Source organism: Pipistrellus kuhlii, unplaced genomic scaffold (genome assembly GCF_014108245.1).
Source record: "Pipistrellus kuhlii isolate mPipKuh1 unplaced genomic scaffold, mPipKuh1.p scaffold_m20_p_71, whole genome shotgun sequence".
Classification (NCBI taxonomy): domain Eukaryota; kingdom Metazoa; phylum Chordata; class Mammalia; order Chiroptera; family Vespertilionidae; genus Pipistrellus; species Pipistrellus kuhlii.
The window spans coordinates 278,075-295,700 of NW_023425575.1; the positions used below are offsets into that span (position 1 = coordinate 278,075).

Below are 17,626 nucleotides of genomic sequence, written 5' to 3' on the forward strand. Positions count from 1 at the left end.
GACCTGATTAATGGGGGGCCTGGGAAGGCGGGCGCAGACCCCCAGGCCGGGCCATCCGGGCTCTTTGGGCGGGAAGCGCCGGGCGGGGGAGGGCAAAGGGCGGGAACCACTGACCAGACCTCCAGCCCCGCGGGGGCACCGGCGGCCCCGAGGACGGTTTTCGGCGGGAAAACCACGCGGCGGCCGGGCCCACAGCCACAGGCGGACAGACCGCGGGCCGGGCCTCAGTTTCCCCCAAAGGAACGCGGCGCCTCCACTGCGCAGCCGCCGGGACGCGCACTCACCGCCGGGAGGGGCTCTGGACGGGGCTCCCACACGGACTTCAGCGCCCGCAGCGCCCTCAGCCCGCCCTGCGGGGAGGGGCCGGGAGCAGCGGCTTTAAAGCACAGACACCGCCTCAGGGAGCCGCCACCGGCCCCTCCGCAGCCGCTTCCGGCTGCCAGGACTGCGCATGCGCCTCCCTGCGGGGCGGGGCCTGAGCGGAGCGGCTCCGCGGTGGGGGCGGGGCCAGGCCTGGGCGGGGCCAGAGGGAGGGAATGCGGGGCCAGAGTGAGTGAGGGCGGGGCGGAGCCAGGGGGCAGCCTGGACTCTGTTCCCACAGCTCCTTCACAATTTGGGGATCTTGGCTGACACCCCCAGAGGCAACATAACAACTGCCCTTCCCCAGACCCACTGGTGAAATCTCCTCCCTGGACCCCCTTCACCAAATCCTGCCTCCCCTCCTTTTGACCAATGCTTTCACCCGCATCCTGACCCTGTAGCACATGTGTCAAACACAAGGCCCGCGGGCCAAATCCATCCCGCCAGGCCTTGCAATGTGGCCCGCACCGCGCTGTCATCACTGCACTCCGCTGCGTTTCCATCACAATGACAGTTTATGACTGTTCAGTAAATCATTCCGCCCGTGATTTAGGCTGGATTTTAGATTTTGGCCCCTTCTCTGATTGAGTTCGACACCCCTACATGTAGTGTAAGGCATACTTCTACCCTAAAGGAAACTTAGTCACCCCTTCAGGGCTGACACCTGTATTCTGGGCTAATCCTGCAGTGAGGGAATGGAGAGCAATTTCCTAAAGTCTCACCCTGTCTCTGGGGCTGGCTCCTGTGGGTCGGACCAAACAGGAGGGATTCAGGGGAATTCACTGAAGTTTTCCAGATCCCAGAGGCTGTGCTTGGAGCTACTGGCTGGCCTGCCCTTCAGCTGCACATGCCCCAGGGAGGTGTCTTTCCCAGGATCTTCCAAGCCTGTAACATTCTTACAGTGAACTTATAGAGAATTCAAAAGTGGGGCAGATTGGGTTTGAAATCAGAAACTTCCTGCCTCCAGTTTCCCCCGAGTCATTAAAACCTCAGGGGGGAGGCAGGAGAGGCAGGCAGACTGTTCTCTCAGCCCCTCTGTCTCGCCATTGAAGGAGAGGCAGCTGGAATTAAGGAAGTCAGCCATCTCTGCGGGTAATTACCAGGTGCTTTTCATAGCCAATGGGTTACTTCAGATAAAAAGAAAGGTCTTCCATTTTCCTCCTGACAATCATCACTCCAGTCATTTCTAACATTGCTTTCCAAAATCGTATTATGGGGACCCTTCGAGGACGCGATTTTGGATAGGATCTTCTCCACACATAATATACCTTTAAGGTTTCTCTAAGATGTGTATTGACAGATGTTGAGAGGGCAGGGCAGAGCGAGGCTAACTCCTGACTAGAACCCTGCCTCCTTGTGGGGCAGGGCGGAGCTAACCTCCATTTTGTGTAACTGGACCCTAGCTCTCACCCAACCAATCGGGGTCAGCCAAAGCAGTGACATCACCACCGGTATAAAAGCCCTGGACTTGTCAAAGTTTGAGCTCTGGTCTGCCATGCTGTCTGCGTGAGTGGGACAGAGCCCATGTTAACATGGAAGAGGCTCTCTTGTTAATTGCATCGGACTTGGCTCCCTGCTGGACCTTGGGGATCATGGAATCTCAGTACAACAATGTGTAGTGATGTTTAACTCTCTGTTAAATACATCCCCCAATTCCTTATATCTTAACATCTTCCTGTCAACATAAGATACATTCAAAAGTATGAAGAATTTTTGGGAGTTTATTTGAGCCAAACTGTTCACAAGTGCCAGAAAGCAAAATTGCAACAAATTGAGATAAGGTTCCAGAGAACAGCATTTGTGCTTTTTACTTTTTACATCACTAGAGGCTCAGTGCATGAAAATCATGCACTTGGGAGGAGTCTTTCAGGTCAGCCAGAGCCCTATCACAGTCGAGGAGCCTTGGGATTGATCACCCCAAAGAGGTACTTCACGCCCACACACCACAGTGCTGTGGCCTGATAATCTGGGCCTTCCTCTCTGGGGCTATCTATCCCAGGGCTCCATCATCAATTGCACCAAAGAGGTAGGCCTTGCCCACCCGGCCAGGACTATGTGATGGATTGTCCCCTCTTCTTTGGTGGCCAGGGCCTTTCTGTTTGGGGCAACTGTGGAGCTACCCAATTGATCGATCTCCCCACTGGCTGATGACCTGTGCCTCCCTCTGCAGGGTGATCATGGAGCAATGGCTGGGCCCCCAACAAATCTCATCTCATCTGCTTGTATGACTTGGCACCAATTGGTGTCATAGCGTGGTCATCTAGAAGGTCATCCAGGGGTCTGCTGTTAGGTCATTCAGTAGACTTGCATATTATCCTTTTATTATTATAGATTATTATAGATAATTAAAAGAGAAGATGCAATGGGATAATATGAAATCCATTGGTGATAGATACATGTCTTTTATGTAAGTGAACACACCTTACTTAACTGTGAACCATTAGCATAACATCCATGAGAGGGTTTATGGTTTTGTCCTGGTGCACTGGTTGTGTCCTGAGGGCTCTGGAAAAGGGGGGAGTTACCCTGATATTCCAAAGGAATTTTATCCTGGCTGCAAACTACAATAGACAGGCTGAAGTAAGGATTCCTTTTTGTTAAGGAATATTCTTGTCTTATACCTGACTACCTGCTACAACTGCTCTTAAAAAGATTTTCATTTCAGATCATCCTTTCTGGTTACTTTAGGTCTCTTGGCTCTGACAGGCTGACATGCAGGCCTTCAGAGAGCTTGTTAAGTTAGCATGTGCCCTCTTTTCATGCACACATTCCCCTTGGGACATAAATCAATCCAAAGGAAGTATTGAGGAGCCAAATTTTTGTTGGATAGTGAGGTGCCCTGGCACTGGGAAGGTTCATTCTAGGAAGGCTCAGTCTTAGTATTTTTTCTTCATAAATAACAGACCACTGAGGTTGGAGAAAGACTGTAACCTTGGATGGCAGTCAAGGCCAGTTTTTTGTGTGTTTTTTTAAGTGAAAGTAATGTAAATGGAAGGCAGTCAAGTCTTATCGGCCTATATTAATATGCAATTAAAAATAGATTTTTATTTATATTAGTGAGGAAAGGAGAGGAAGAGAGAGTAACATGAATGATGACAGAGGATCCTGGGTCAGATGTCTCCTGCATGCCCCTCCCTGGGGACAGAGCCCACAACTCTGGCACGTGCACCAGCCTGGACTGGAACTCTGACCTCCCCGTTCCTAGGACAATATTTAATAACAGAGCCACACTGGCCCAGCACAATAGATTAATTTTAATTTATAAGTTATGATTCAGGTTTTGTTTTACTTATTATATATTGTTTAGTATTATATTTTCTTATAGTTTCTTAAGTCATATAATACACCTTCAGTAATATTAATAGCTGTGATACATATATGTAGACTTGAAAGAACATATTATTATTATTAATCACTATATTATAGCAGTAATATTCATTTAAAAGGCCACACCAATTTCTTTAGATGGCATCCTATTTATGATGATTGGGCTATTAATTTTGAAAAGTCTGATTTCTATTATAAGTGAGGGAAGTGTCAGAGACAGACACAGATGTCCATTCATGTTAGACACCTGATAGCAACACTGTGGGAGAGAATTTTATTTTTTTAAATTTTTTACAGAGAGGAAGAGAGAGGGATAGAGAGCTAGAAACAAAGATAAGAGAGAAACATCCACACCTGCCTCCTGCACAACCTCCAACAGGGATGTGCCTGCAACCAAGGTACATGGCCTTGACCGGAATGGAACCTGGGACCTTTCAGTCTGCAGGCTGACGCTCAATCCACTGAGCCAAACTGATTTTGGAATGTACCAGAAAAATTTTAATGTAAAATACAATAAAAGTCTTTGTGTTCTGGGAGTACATTTTCAAATAAATGTTAATTTGGTAATTCCTATAATCTCAATGGCCTGTCCTACCTAATAAAATAGTAATATGCAAATTAACCATCACCCTGCTGCACAAGCCACGCCCACCAGCCAATCAGAAAGAGAGTATGCAAATTAACCCCAACCAAGATTCCGGTCAAGGGCTATGGGATCTGGCACATCCCCATTGTGGGGTGTGTAGGAGGCAGATGATTGATGTTTCTCTCTCACCAATGTTTCTAGATCTCTGTCTCTCTCCCTTCCCCTCTGTAAAAAAATAATTTATTTTATTTTTTTAAAGAAGTTAGCCGGGACCGGTTTGGCTCAATGGATAGAGCGTCAGCCTGTGGACTGAAAAGTCCTGGGTTCGATTCCGGTCAGGGGCATGTACCTTGGTTGCGGGCACATCCCCAGTGGGGTGTGTGTAAGAGGCAGCTGATTGATGATTCTCTCATTGATGTTTCTGGCTCTCTATCCTTCTCTCTTCCTCTCTGTAAAAAATCAATTAAAAATATTAAAAATAAAAATTAAAAATAAAAAAGAAGTTAAAAGATAACACTGAGAAATTCGTAGGGTTTCCAATAAAAATCACTACCAGAAAAGCATTCCAATTACAAAGTACACAGATGCCAATTTGTGGTATTCCAAAACTTTATATTTGTATTAAAAACTATAAGTATTAAGCATGAGAACCTGAATAGTGGGCTACCTGATTCCTGAAAATAAAGCAAAATATTCATCAAATTCTGATGTCAGCCTTTGCATTATTAAATTCTATACTACTGAGTAGAAGCTACAGGGTTTGAAAAGCTAATGTGGTTCAGGAAGAGCTTTACATGCTGTGGTCATAGCACTGCAAAAAGAATGGCAGCCTAGAAGACAAAGTGAAAAACCAGAGAGGAATAGGAAATAGGAAATGAAAGATAGAATTAACTTTTCTGAGTTCAGCTAGCAGTGCAGCCTGGGAAATGTGTCCTCTCTCCACATGCAGAGTTCATACCAATTCTGCAGCCTGGATACAACAATGTTACAGGTATTGCAATATTCCTCTTAATTAATGAAGACCTATTACACAGACAGCACTATCCTGTTCCGGTCACCTAAATGTGACAACCACAAACTGATAAGCCCTAAAAAATTTTCAGCTGAACACATTGGCACAGAAAAAAAATTTAATTTTGATGATATCATTTACCAACCTAGAGAAGAATTTTAAAAGATTCTTTCCATAGTGTTATCCTATATAATAATCCTATATAATAAAAGGATAATATGTAAATTATCCCCTCGGGGGAGTTCAACCAGAACACCAGACAATCGTGATTGGCGCTGACCACCAGAGAGTGGCACAGAATATGGTGGGCAAACAATGGTGGTGGTGCACAAGTGGCAAGGGAAGGAGGAGGTGGGGAAGTGGGAAACCTGATTGGCCCTGATCAGCACCCAGGCCTAAAGACCCTACTTGTGCATAAGCACTGGGCCTCTAGTTCTCTAATAGAAGAAAAATAGTGTGCCTTACAATGTATTAAATATTCCATGGGAAAGTACACAAAAGTGAAGTCCATATAATATACAACAGCTCACAGATCGTTAAGGCAGAAACAATCAACTCCATTGTGTCATATACAAACACCAGTAATAAAACGTAACAGCATCAAGTGATATGGGAGAAGAATCATATTTCCTTTTCAAAATACTTCAAGTGACTTCAATATAAATAACACTTTAAAAAATTGTACATATGAAAACATCAATTCTTTTGATATACTCAAACATACAAAATATACCTAACTACATTTAAAGTTTGTAGGACACTATGTAATAACCATTCAGATTTAGAGCACTACCAGAAAGACATTTTGGCTACCTATCTAGTGTGAATTCAATGATACTTTAAACTTTATAATCAATTACCGCATTTTCCGTTGTATAAGACGACTCCTAATTTTACAGTTAAAACATAGGTTTAAGCCTATATTCGCTGTATAAGACTACCCCCCAATTCCGAGGCAATACCAGTTTTTTTTTTTTAATAGATCGCCTTTCTAACTCAGCCAATCCGAGCAGGCTTTTTATGCTTGCAAATTATACATGTTCTGTACCCGAAGCAACACTGTTCTAGTAAAAAGCCTGCTCAGATTGGCCAGAGTCAGAGAAGCGGTCTATTAAAAAAAGAACTGGTGTTGCCTTGGAAGTGGGGGGTAGTCTTAAACAGCAAATATAGGCCTAAACCTATGTTTTAACTGTAAAATTAGGGGGTCGTCTTTTAAGCCGGAAAATATGATACATACTTGAGTCAAGTTTTTACATCTTGAAGGTCACTTTCAGGTATAAATTCCTTGCAGATTTGTAAACTGTGCACTTTGAACAAAAGTCCTTCCTCCTATATCATGATTGTAGAATTTCTACCCAATTACAATCCCTAATATTGACTGAGGCTGTAAGTCCCACTATACAATTTCCCACATTCTTTAGATTTAAGGTTTCCCTCTAGAATGAATTCTAATCAGCTATGGATGCCGATTAAAGACTTTAGGACATTGTTTACATTTTTATTGTTTGTCTCTGTATGAATTCTGATGTCAGGTAAGGTTTGCATACTGAATAAGCTTTGTCACATTCTTTTTATCTGCTGGGCTTCTATCCAGTAATAATTATCAGGTGTTGTGTGACATATAAATAAAGATAAGCACTTTGATATATACTTCATAATTTTGAAGACCTAATTTTATCATTCTCAATGAAGTTTCAACCATGGTTAAATCTTTCGCCAAATACTTTATATTATTTCTCTTTCTCTGTAGAATGATGCCTAAAATGTTAAGTTTGACCACAGGTTAAAGGATTTTTCACTTTTTTTTTTTTTTTACAGTGTAAGACTTTCCTCCACTAAATAATCTTTGATATTCAGTAATTTTGAGCTATGGGTAAAGGCTCAAGCCCATTCTCTACATTTGTGAGGTCTCTTTTTGTTATGGAGTTTCCAGTAATACATGAATGGCTATTAAAGGATTTTTATAGTTTTCACATTCATAAGGCTTCTTTCCAATATGAATTCTGTGATGTTCAGTAAGTTCTCACAGTTGGTCAAGAACGGACAACACTCCTCACAATCCTAAGACTTCTATCTCTGTTGTGCAGTAAGGCAGGAACACTGATAAATGGCTTTCTTACATTTTCTACATTTATAAAGCTACTCTCTATGGTGAACTCTCTGATGAAAAGTAACAGATGAGGACTGGCTAAAGGCTTTGCCACATTCTCTACATTTATAAGGCTTCTCTCCAGAATGAACTCTCTGATGCTTAGTAAGGTCTGAGGAGCAGCCAAAGGATTTGCCACATTCTCTACATTTATAGGGCTTCTTTCCAGTGTGAACTCTCTGATGAGAAGTAAGGGAGGAAGACTGGCTAAAGACTTTGCCACATTCATTACATTTATAAGGTTTCTCTCCAGTATGAACTCTTGGGTGGACAGTAAGGTGTGATGAGGCAGTGAAGGCTTTGCCACATTCTCTACATGTATAAGGCTTTTCTCCCATGTGAAGTCTCTGGTGATAAGTAAGGTGTGAGGAGCTGCCAAAGGATTTGCCACATTCTCTACATTTGTAGGATTTCTCTCCAGTGTGAACCCTCTGATGAGAAGTAAGGGATGAGGAGGTGCCAAATGACTTATCACATTCTCTGCATTTTTAAGGCTTCTCTCCAGTGTGAACCCTCTGATGACTATTAAGGGATGAGTAATGGGTAAAGGCTTTGCCACATCCATTACATTTATAAGGCTTCTCTCCAGTATGAATTCTCTGATAATTAAAGGATTATGCCAATCTGAATCCTTTGCCACATTCTCTAATTTTGAAAGACTTCTCACCAGTATGAACTCTCTAATGTTGATTAAGGGATGAGGACTGGCTTGAGGCTTTGCCACATTCTTTACATTTATATGGCTTCTCTCTGGTATGAACTCTCTCGTGTGTAGTAAGGTGTGAGAAATGTCTAAAGGCTTTGCCACATTCTCTATATTTATAAGGCTTCTCCCCCGTATGTATTCTATGATGTGCAATAAGGGTTGTGGCGTCTGTGAAGAATTTGCCACATTCTTGACATACATGCTTCTTCTCCCCAGTAAAAATACTCTGATGCACAGTAAGGTGTGAGGACTGACTAAAAGCTTTGCCACAATCTCTACATTTGTAAGGCTTCTCTCCTGTATGAACTCTCTGTCTACTGAGGGAGAAGGAATCTCTAAAGGCTTTGTCACATTCTCTACATTTGTAATGTTTCTCTCCATTATGAGCTTTTTGATGTCAATTCATGTTTGACGCATGAAGGAATCCTTTACCACATTCTCTAAATTTATATGACTTATCTTCAGTATGAAAACTTTGATTATAAGTAAGATTTGCCTTACTGATAAAGGATTTGCCAATTTTTTTATATTTATAAGGTTTCTCTCCAGTGTGAATTCTCTGATGAATACTAAGAGCTGAGTGTTGGCTAAAGGCTTTGCCACATTCTCTACATTTATACGGCTTCTCTCTAGTATGAACTCTGTGATGAATGCTAAGGGCTGATGGCCAGCTAAAGGCTTTGTCACATACTGAACATTTATAAAATTTTTCTCCCATGTGATTCTTATGATGTTGAATGTTTGGAGGAATGGCTAAAGCCTTTTCCATTTTCCCTGAGTTTGTAAAATTTTGCAATAGTATGAATTTTTCCCTTATGTACAACAAGAGATAAATGGCATTTAAAGGCTTTGGCATGTGCTTTCCATTTGTAAGGCTTCTCTCCAGTATGAATTTTCTGATTTAGCATACATTCTGAAGGCCAATTAGATGTCTTACAAAAATCTTTACACGTATAAGGTTTTTCTCCACTATGAAGTCTTTTGCATCTATTCAGATTGAATATTTGACTGGAGATTGTATCACAATGGTTCCATTGGTAAGCCTCCTCCCCAGTATGAATATTCTCTTGTTCAGTTTAATTTGAAGATTGCTGAAAAGACTGGACACATTTACTTTCTTTGTGTGTCTTCTCCATGATAGGAACAACCTTGTGCATTTTGTGACTGACCCTTGGGTCACAGACTCTTCCACTTTCATAATTGTCCTCTGTGAACTCACTTCTCCAATGATTAAGATATGACTCTTGCTTAAAGTTTTTCCAATGTTCGTTCCATTGATAACTTCTGTCTCTAATATGTGTACTCTGGTAGTAATGGGAGATAGAAAGAACTTTACTGATGGTTACAATTTCATTATACATATACACGTGTTCCAAAAGAACCATTTTGTAATACTCATTAAACCATGATAGTTGTATAACAAAATATCTCCTAATTTATTAGAATTATAGACAAAATACAAAACATTGTCAGAGGAAGAAGAATGAATCCTTACTTAAAAGATTGCCAGCTCTAACTGGTTTGGCTCAGTGGACAGAATTTCGGCTTGCAAGCTGAAGGATCCAAGGTTCGATTCTGGTCAAAAGCAGGAACATTCCCAGTAGGGGGTGTACAGGAGCAAGCTGATTAATGTTTTTCTCTCATCAATGTTTCTAACTCTCTATCCCTCTTCCTTCCTCTCTTTAAAAATATCAATAAAGTATATTAACAACAACAAAGATTGCCAAATTGCCCAGCCAGCATGGTTGGATGGTTGAGTCTTAACATTTGAACCAGAAGGTCAGTTTAATTCCCCATCAGGGCACAAGCTCTGGCCTCGGATTCAGTCTCCAGTGTGAGGAATACAGGAGGCAGCCAGTCAATGAGTCTCTTTCATCACTTATGTTTGCCTTTCTCTTTTCATCCTCTCTGAATTAAAAACATATATATTTTGAAGAAAATATAAATAAAAGCACTAGCTGATTTTGGCTCAGTGAATAGAGCTTTGGCAAGCACACTGAAGGGACCTGGATTTGATTCCAGTCAAAGGCACATGCTCAGGTTGTGGGCTCCATCCTTAGTGGGGGGCATGTAGGAGGCATCAAATCAATGAGTCTCTCTCATCATTGATGTTTCTCTCTCCCTCTACCTTCCTCTCTGAATTCAATTAAAATATATTTAAAAGAGTTAATATAATGATTGCCCAACTGTGCACACTTAAATTTTATAGGTATATTGGAAATCTCTACATTTTAGAAATGATTGCATGAAAGTTTAATCCAACCCTACAGTTTACTAACTTGAAATAATTATTTATAGTACAGACTATGTGAATTCCTACTATATCCAGATTTCCTTTCCAAGAATGCATAACAATAAAAGTTGTTTTCAACCTTCATGTGCAGAAAAACACTGATCTGCCAATTTAACTTACTATTAAGTGGAAGGTTTTCCAAATGCATAATACATTGGACTTTTTCAGGTACAACAATTGTATTATATTAATATAAACAGATTAGTTCTGTTTATATTAATAACCTCTGTTCTCATCACTCTCTTCCTCAAATACCGAGATTTTCATTAAGTGGACATTATCAAAGTGATACCTTTTATATCTTACCAGCATCATTTCAGAGAATAAATCTGGTATTCTGGTATTTGGCATTAAGGTGTGGTCATCTTCAGATGACATAGCTGAAAGAAAACAAATTTTCACTTTTGACAATCAGGTGAGTGCACTTTAAAGTTACCGGCAACTATAGGCCAAATGACATTTTTGAGTATTCCAAGAGCCAGTGAAGGATTCAAAGAAAGCTCAAGATAGGTACAATGAGGAAAACTCACATCAAAGAGGGACAAAGAGTTGCTTACATCTGTCAATGATACCTGCTCAAACCCCCATCACACAATGGCAATATTATAAAAACTCCCAATTCCCACTTTCTTCACTGGAGAGAGGAGGGAAGTGCATGTTCAATGATCTCCCTGTTTTGAGGCATGTTAAATAACAAGTGTCTGTTGTGCGTGACACAGAGTGCCAACAGAATGGCCTTAAGTGCCCTTTAGTGATGCTAGAAAGTGCCCTTTAGTGATGCTAGAAAGTGCCCTTTAGTGGATGCTAGAAAGACACAATGAGAAATTGTTCGAGCACAATGAAGACCGATAACTGAAGATACATATCAACGCAGAAAACATATTGTGGGTCTGAGAATTCACATACATCACAAAACCTTTCTTTTCTACCCCCAATTTGTTCCTCTTTTAAAAACTATATTTTTTATTGTTTTCAGCGAAGAAGGGAGAGGTAGAGAGAGATAGAAACATCAATGAAGAGACAGAATCATAGATTGGTTGCCTCCGTCACACATGCAACTGGGTAGCGAGTGAGCAACCCTATCATTGGCCCCTGACCGGAATCGAACCTGGGACCTTTCAGTCTGTAGACCAGTGTGCCATCCACTGAGCCAAATTTGTTCCTGTAGAGCAGGCGTCTTCAAACTCCGGCCCGCGAGCCACATGCGGCCCGCAGAGGAGTCTGATCTGGCCCGCCAGGTTTTTTGGGCAGTGAGCGCAGCCGAAGTGTTATAGTAGGAATTAGTAGTTCATATAGTCCGGCCCTCCAAGTCTCTGAGGGACCGTGATCTGGCCCCCACTTTAAAAAGTTTGAGGACCCCTGCTCTAGAGCAGTGTTTCCCAAACTTTTGACATATGTGTATCCCTTCTATAATTTTCGTAACGCTGAGTACCGTTATGTACTCAGCTATACTCATGAGAACGTAGAATTAGGCGCAGCTAAGCACGGTGCAGTGCATACCCCCACCAAACTCTTCCCGTACCCCTGGGGGTACGCATACCACACTTTGGGAAACAATGCTCTAGAGCAAAAATCTACCATAGAAAGCAGAAGGCCCTGAGAGATGTTAAAACAATAAAGGAAACAAAACCCTGTGGGTGGAGTAGGAACTCGGAAAAGAATCATCTTTACCCACGGAGGCCAGGTTGCTGTAGTTCTCCCACATCACATCCAGGTACAATTTCTGCTGAGCTGGGTCCAGGCACTCCCACTCCTCCTGAGAGAAATCTATGGTCACATCCCTGAAGGTCAATGGTCCCTAAAGGAAAACACACATTTACCAACAGGTCACCAGAAGAGTTCACAATGTCAGCCAACATGAAAACTGTTAGGAGAAGAGATTTTGACCTAGGGGGTATTCTAAATTGTCCAGTAAGATCATTTTACCCCGGTAATATTCTTTGGTGTTTTAAACACTGACACATGAGGATGACACTTGTCCACAAATCCACGGTTCTAATTTCACTTTATAGGAAAATAAACTTAAAAATTAAGGCATGGACAGAGGCCCAGGTACTTCTGAAGGCTGCATTTGCATCGGTCAGGGTCAATGATGCATATTTCTCAGTAGAAAATGTCAGGCTGGTTAGAAGTAAATAGACTTCTTTTCAAGTGTGAAGCAGACCACAAGGAAATTAACTTCTGTAAAGACACAGATTCTGATCCAAGGTCTGAGATGGGGCCTGTGTTTCCACATGTGTAACAAGCTCACTTTTAACTTGTGATGCCAGTATTTGCATATCATGTGCCATACTTCTGAATACAGAGAAAGTGAAAACACAAAAAAAGAATCTAACTTTGAATAAAAGGGTTAATGGGCCGAAATCGGTTTGGCTCAGTGGATAGCGCATCAGCCTTCAGACCAAAGGGTCCCGGGTTCGATTCCAGTCAAGGGCATGTACCTTGGTTGCGGGCACATCCCCAGGAGGGGGTGTGCAAGAGGTAGTTGATCGATGTTTCTCTCTCACTGATGTTTCTAACTCTCTATCCTTCGTCCTTCCTCTCTGTAAAAAATCAATTATATATATATATATATATATATATATATATATATATATATATATATATTTTTTTTTTTTTTTTAAAGGGGTTAATGGAATTCAGTTCTCATGGGATAGGACACATAAGAACCATAATCCTAGTTGGAAATTTATTATGATCTCAGAACAAGATTATTCTGCCTGGTCCAGCTGGTGTGGCTTAGTGTTGTGTGCTGACCCATGCACCAAGAGGTCACTCACTCAATTACCATTCTGGACACATGACCAGGTTGCGGGCTCAATCCCCAGTGTGGGGTGTATAGGAGGCAGCCAGTCAATGATTCTCTCACACCATTGATGTTTCTATCTGTCTCTACCTCTCTCTTCCTTTCTTAGTTTATCCAGATTTCCTTTCTAAGAATGCATGACAGTAAAATGTTGTTTTCAATCTTCACGTGCAGAAACACACTGATCTGCCAATGTAATTGACTTTAAACGGGAGGTTTCCCAAATGCATAATATACCTGACATCTTTAGGAAACAACTATTTTATTCTGGTAACTGCTTCAGATCTGTTCTGTTTATATTAATATCCTCTCTTCTCATCACACTCTTCCTCAAATACCAAGGTATTCATTAAGTGAATATTATCAAAGCGATATATCTTACCAATATAACTTCAGAGAATAAATCTGGTATTCCAGTATTTGGCATTAAGGTGTGGTCATCTTCAGATGACATAGCTGAAAGAAAACAAATTTTCACTTTTGACAATTAGGTGAGTCCACTTTGAACTTACCAGCAAGTACTGACCAAATGACATTTTGGAATACTCCAAGAGCCATTGAAGGATTCAAGGAAAGTTCAAGGTAGGTACAATGAGGAAAATTCACATCAAAGAGGCAGAAAGAGTTGCTTACATTTACCAATGAAATCTGTTCAAACCACCTGGCACACAATGGCCATATTATAAAATCACTCCCACATCCCAGTTTCTTCACTGGAGGAAGGCGAGGGGGGAAGGCGGGGGGGGGGGGGGGGGGAGATGGGAGATGGGAGATGAGGGAAGTGCATGTTCAATGATCTCGCTGTTTTGAAGCAACAAGTGTCTGTTGTACATGACACAGAGAGGGAAAATAATGGAAATACAGGTGAGTGCCCTGCAGTGGCTGCAGCAAAAAAAACATGAGAAATGGTTTCAGAACCACAAAGATTGAGGTACTGACGATGTATATCAAGCCTGAAAAGATACAGTGGGTCTGAGAAAGAAACAGAGAACATTTCAACTGGAAAATTAAACAGACAACCAAAATAAGAATATAGATACTGAAAACCATGTTGACCGAAAGTACAGTTTGTTCCACAAATGGTTATTTGTTTCCTACTTTAGAAAGCATGTTCAAAAGCCTGCTTTTCTTCAGAATTCTAAAATCTCAACAAAATATATCAAATCATGCACAAAAAAAAAACCAAAAACACACACACACACAAAAAAAAAACCAACAAGCAAACAAAACAAACAAAAAAAAGTTTTCCATGAGGAAAAGAAAATAATCAAATTGGGACTACATTAATGGAAATATATTAGTATTATAAGTTGAAAAGAATGGCAAATAAGTACCTTAAAGCTGAAAAGGAGAAAAAAAAAAGACAACTATATAATATCACCAAAATATTATATAATGAAAACAAAAATACAATGAGAAAGTATTTTACAAACATCACACCAATGGGGGAAATTGAAAAACATAATACTCAAAATAAAAGATACAGTAGAATCATAAATGAAAGATGTGATCATCTCAAAACATCCAAGAATTGGCCTGGGCCCTAACTGGTTTGGCTCATGGATAGAGCTTTATCCTGCAGACTGAAGGGTCCCAGGTTTGATTCAGGTCAAAGGCATGTACCAGTAGGGGGTAGGCAGATAGCAGCTGATCCATGTCTCTCGCTCATCGATGTTTCTTTTTTTTTCTTTTTCTTTTTTTTAATATATTTTATTGATTTTGTACAGAGAGGAAGGGAGAGAGATAGAGAGTTAGAAACATCGATGAGAGAGAGTCATCGATCAGCTGCCTCTTGCACACCCCCTTCTGGGGATATGCCCGCAACCAAGGTACATGCCCTTGACCGGAATCGAACCCGGGACCTTTCAGTCCCCAAGCCGATGCTCTATCCATTGAGCCAAACTGGTCTCGGCTCATCAATGTTTCTAACTCTCTATTCCTCTCCATTCATCTCTATAAAAAAATCAATTTTATATATATATATTTTTAAGAATTTTATGGGGGAGGGAGGGAGGGGGCAAAAAAAAAAAAATCATTAAAATATGTAAAAATAAATAAATAAATTAATTAAAAAAAAAAAAAAAAAAAAAAAAAAGAATTTGCCTGAAAGCAAAAGAAACCATCAACAAAACAACAAGAAAGCCCACGGTGTGGGAGAACATATTTGCAAATAACACCACTGATAAAGGTTTAATCTCCAACATCTACAGACAGCTGATACAACTAAATAAAAGGAAGGTGAATGATCCAATTAAGAAATGGGCAATGGACCTAAATAGAATATTTTCAAAAGAAGACAGAAGGAAGGCCAAAAGACATATGAAAACATGCTCAAAGTCACTAATTATCCGAGAGATGCAAATCAAAACAACAATGCGGTACCATCTCACACCTGTCAGAATGGCCAACATCAACAAATCAACAAACGACAAGTGTTGGCGAGGTTGCGGAGAAAAAGGAACCCTCGTGCACTACTGGTGGGAATGCAGACTGGTGCAACCACTGTGGAGAACAGTGTGGAGTTTCCTCAAAAAACTGAAAATGGAACTCCCATTTGATCCAGTAATCCCACTCCTAGGAATATATCCCAAGAAACTAGAAACACCAATCAGAAAGGATATATGCACCCCTATGTTCATAGCAGCACAATCTACAATAGCTAGAATTTGGAAACAGCCTAGGTGCCCGTCAGCAGATGATTGGATCCAAAACCATGGTACATCTACACAATGGAATACTATGCTGCCATAAAAAAGAAGGAATTCTCATCATTTGCAGCAACCTGGATGGAATTGGAGAACATCATGCTGAGTGAAATAAGCCAATCAATGAAAGAGAAACACCACATGACCTCACTCATTTGTGGATAATAAAGATCATTATAAACTGATGAACCAAAAGATAGATACAGAGACAATAAAGCAACAAGCAGATTGTCAAATTTCAGCGGGGAGGGGAGGAGGATCTGGGGGAGATAATAGATCAACTGAAGGACTTGTATCCATGCATATAAGTACAACCAATGGACATAAAACTCTGGGGAGGGAGGGGATGTGTGAGAGTGAGGGAGGGGGGAAAAATCAATAAAATATGTAAAAATAAATAAATAAATAAATGTAAAAAAAAAAAAAATTTGCCTGAAAGAGGTAGCTCAGTGATTGAGCTTCAATCTATGGACCAGTCACAGTTTGGTGCTATGTCAGGGCACAGACCTGGGTTGAAGGCTTGATCCCCGATCATACAGGAAGCAATCGATTGATGATACTCTCTCTTCACTGAGGTTTCTACCTTCCTCTCCCTCTTCATTCCTCTCTGATATCAATAAAAATACATTTAACAAGTAATAATTAAATAATCAAAGAATTTGTACATAAAGCAGTAAAATTTTAATTCATTATAATTTTGATTCAGAGAAGCCAACAAACACGTGGAAATGTGAAAAGAATTTAAGGAATTCCTAAGACACTAATAAATCGACCACCAAGGGGACCCCATAGAGACAGAATAGTGAAAAGGAGTAGCCAAAACCGGTTTGGCTCAGTGGATAGAGCATCTGTCTGTGGACTGAAAGGTCCCAGGTTTGATTCCGGTTGAGGGCATGTACATTGGTTGAGGGCACATCCTCGGTAGGGTGTATGCAGGAGGCAGCTGGTCGATGTTTCTCTCTCATCAATGTTTCTAGCTCTCTATCCCTCCCCCTTCCTCTCTGTAAAAAAAGCAATAAAATATTAAAAAAAAAAGAAAGAAAGAAAGAAAGAAAAGGAGTTGGTAGTTTACAAAAAAATTAATAGTTTAAGATCCTGACAATTGGAGAAAACGATATACAAATGCAAGCAACTCACTGAATTCTAAGTAGAATGAATATAAGCATGAGAACAGATTAAAAAAACACACAAAACAATGAAAATATCGAACTCCAGAATACTACCCTATATAAAAAAAAAAAAAACTCCTCATGGAACTGACAGCTCCTCTAAGATCATCAGGGTGTTTCTAAGTAGAAAACTAGTTGGGGGGAAAGGGCACAAAAGAAAATACGGAACTGATAAATGAACAAAACCATAAAAAAAAAAAAAACATCCAACAAGAATACTGACAAAACAGATCATCAACAATGTAGAGGACAAAACTTTTCCAGCTCCAAAACTTTCTCATTATTAGACCTTCTCATTATTAGAACTGCCCTATAACAAATCCTTAAGAAAGTGCTTCTGAAATTAATGTAAAAATTCTACACAACAGTAACATATGAACATATAAAGATGCCATATATGTGGGGAAATATACAGAAATATAAAAATTTGTTGTTATATTAAAGAAATACATATAATTTTGATTTCTCTTTAGGAACTTTGGAAAACAAATGGAATCATCGGACCACAATGGC

At 40.6% G+C, this 17,626-nt stretch overlaps 3 protein-coding genes and 1 pseudogene across 15 annotated transcripts in view; all 4 read right to left on the reverse strand.

The window, feature by feature from the left end:
- LOC118710240 (zinc finger protein 420) overlaps window positions 1-17,626 on the reverse strand; it is a 241,764-nt gene that overhangs the window by 118,772 nt on the left and 105,366 nt on the right. The gene's annotated exons all lie outside the window — the stretch shown is intronic.
- LOC118710213 (zinc finger protein 208) overlaps window positions 1-17,626 on the reverse strand; it is a 141,251-nt gene that overhangs the window by 56,492 nt on the left and 67,133 nt on the right. For 6 of the 13 annotated variants that reach the window (XM_045575958.1, XM_045575949.1, XM_045575956.1 and 3 more), the window contains one exon: window positions 13,622-13,695. The exons of 3 other annotated variants lie outside the window; for them this stretch is intronic. In XM_045575958.1, coding sequence (XP_045431914.1) covers window positions 13,622-13,695 — 74 coding nt within the window. Of the gene's footprint in view, window positions 1-12,104; window positions 12,232-13,621; window positions 13,696-17,626 lie in introns of all 13 variants that reach the window. 4 more of the 13 variants (XM_045575951.1, XM_045575955.1, XM_045575952.1 and 1 more) reach the window with 1 other exon arrangement.
- LOC123651698 lies at window positions 6,601-9,011 on the reverse strand (annotated as a pseudogene).
- LOC123651699 (zinc finger protein 320-like) overlaps window positions 9,137-17,626 on the reverse strand; it is a 124,209-nt gene continuing 115,719 nt past the window's right edge. The window contains exon 4 of the mRNA XM_045576005.1: window positions 9,137-9,444. Coding sequence (XP_045431961.1) covers window positions 9,217-9,444 — 228 coding nt within the window. The 3' untranslated portion in view covers window positions 9,137-9,216. The remainder of the gene's footprint in view (window positions 9,445-17,626) is intronic.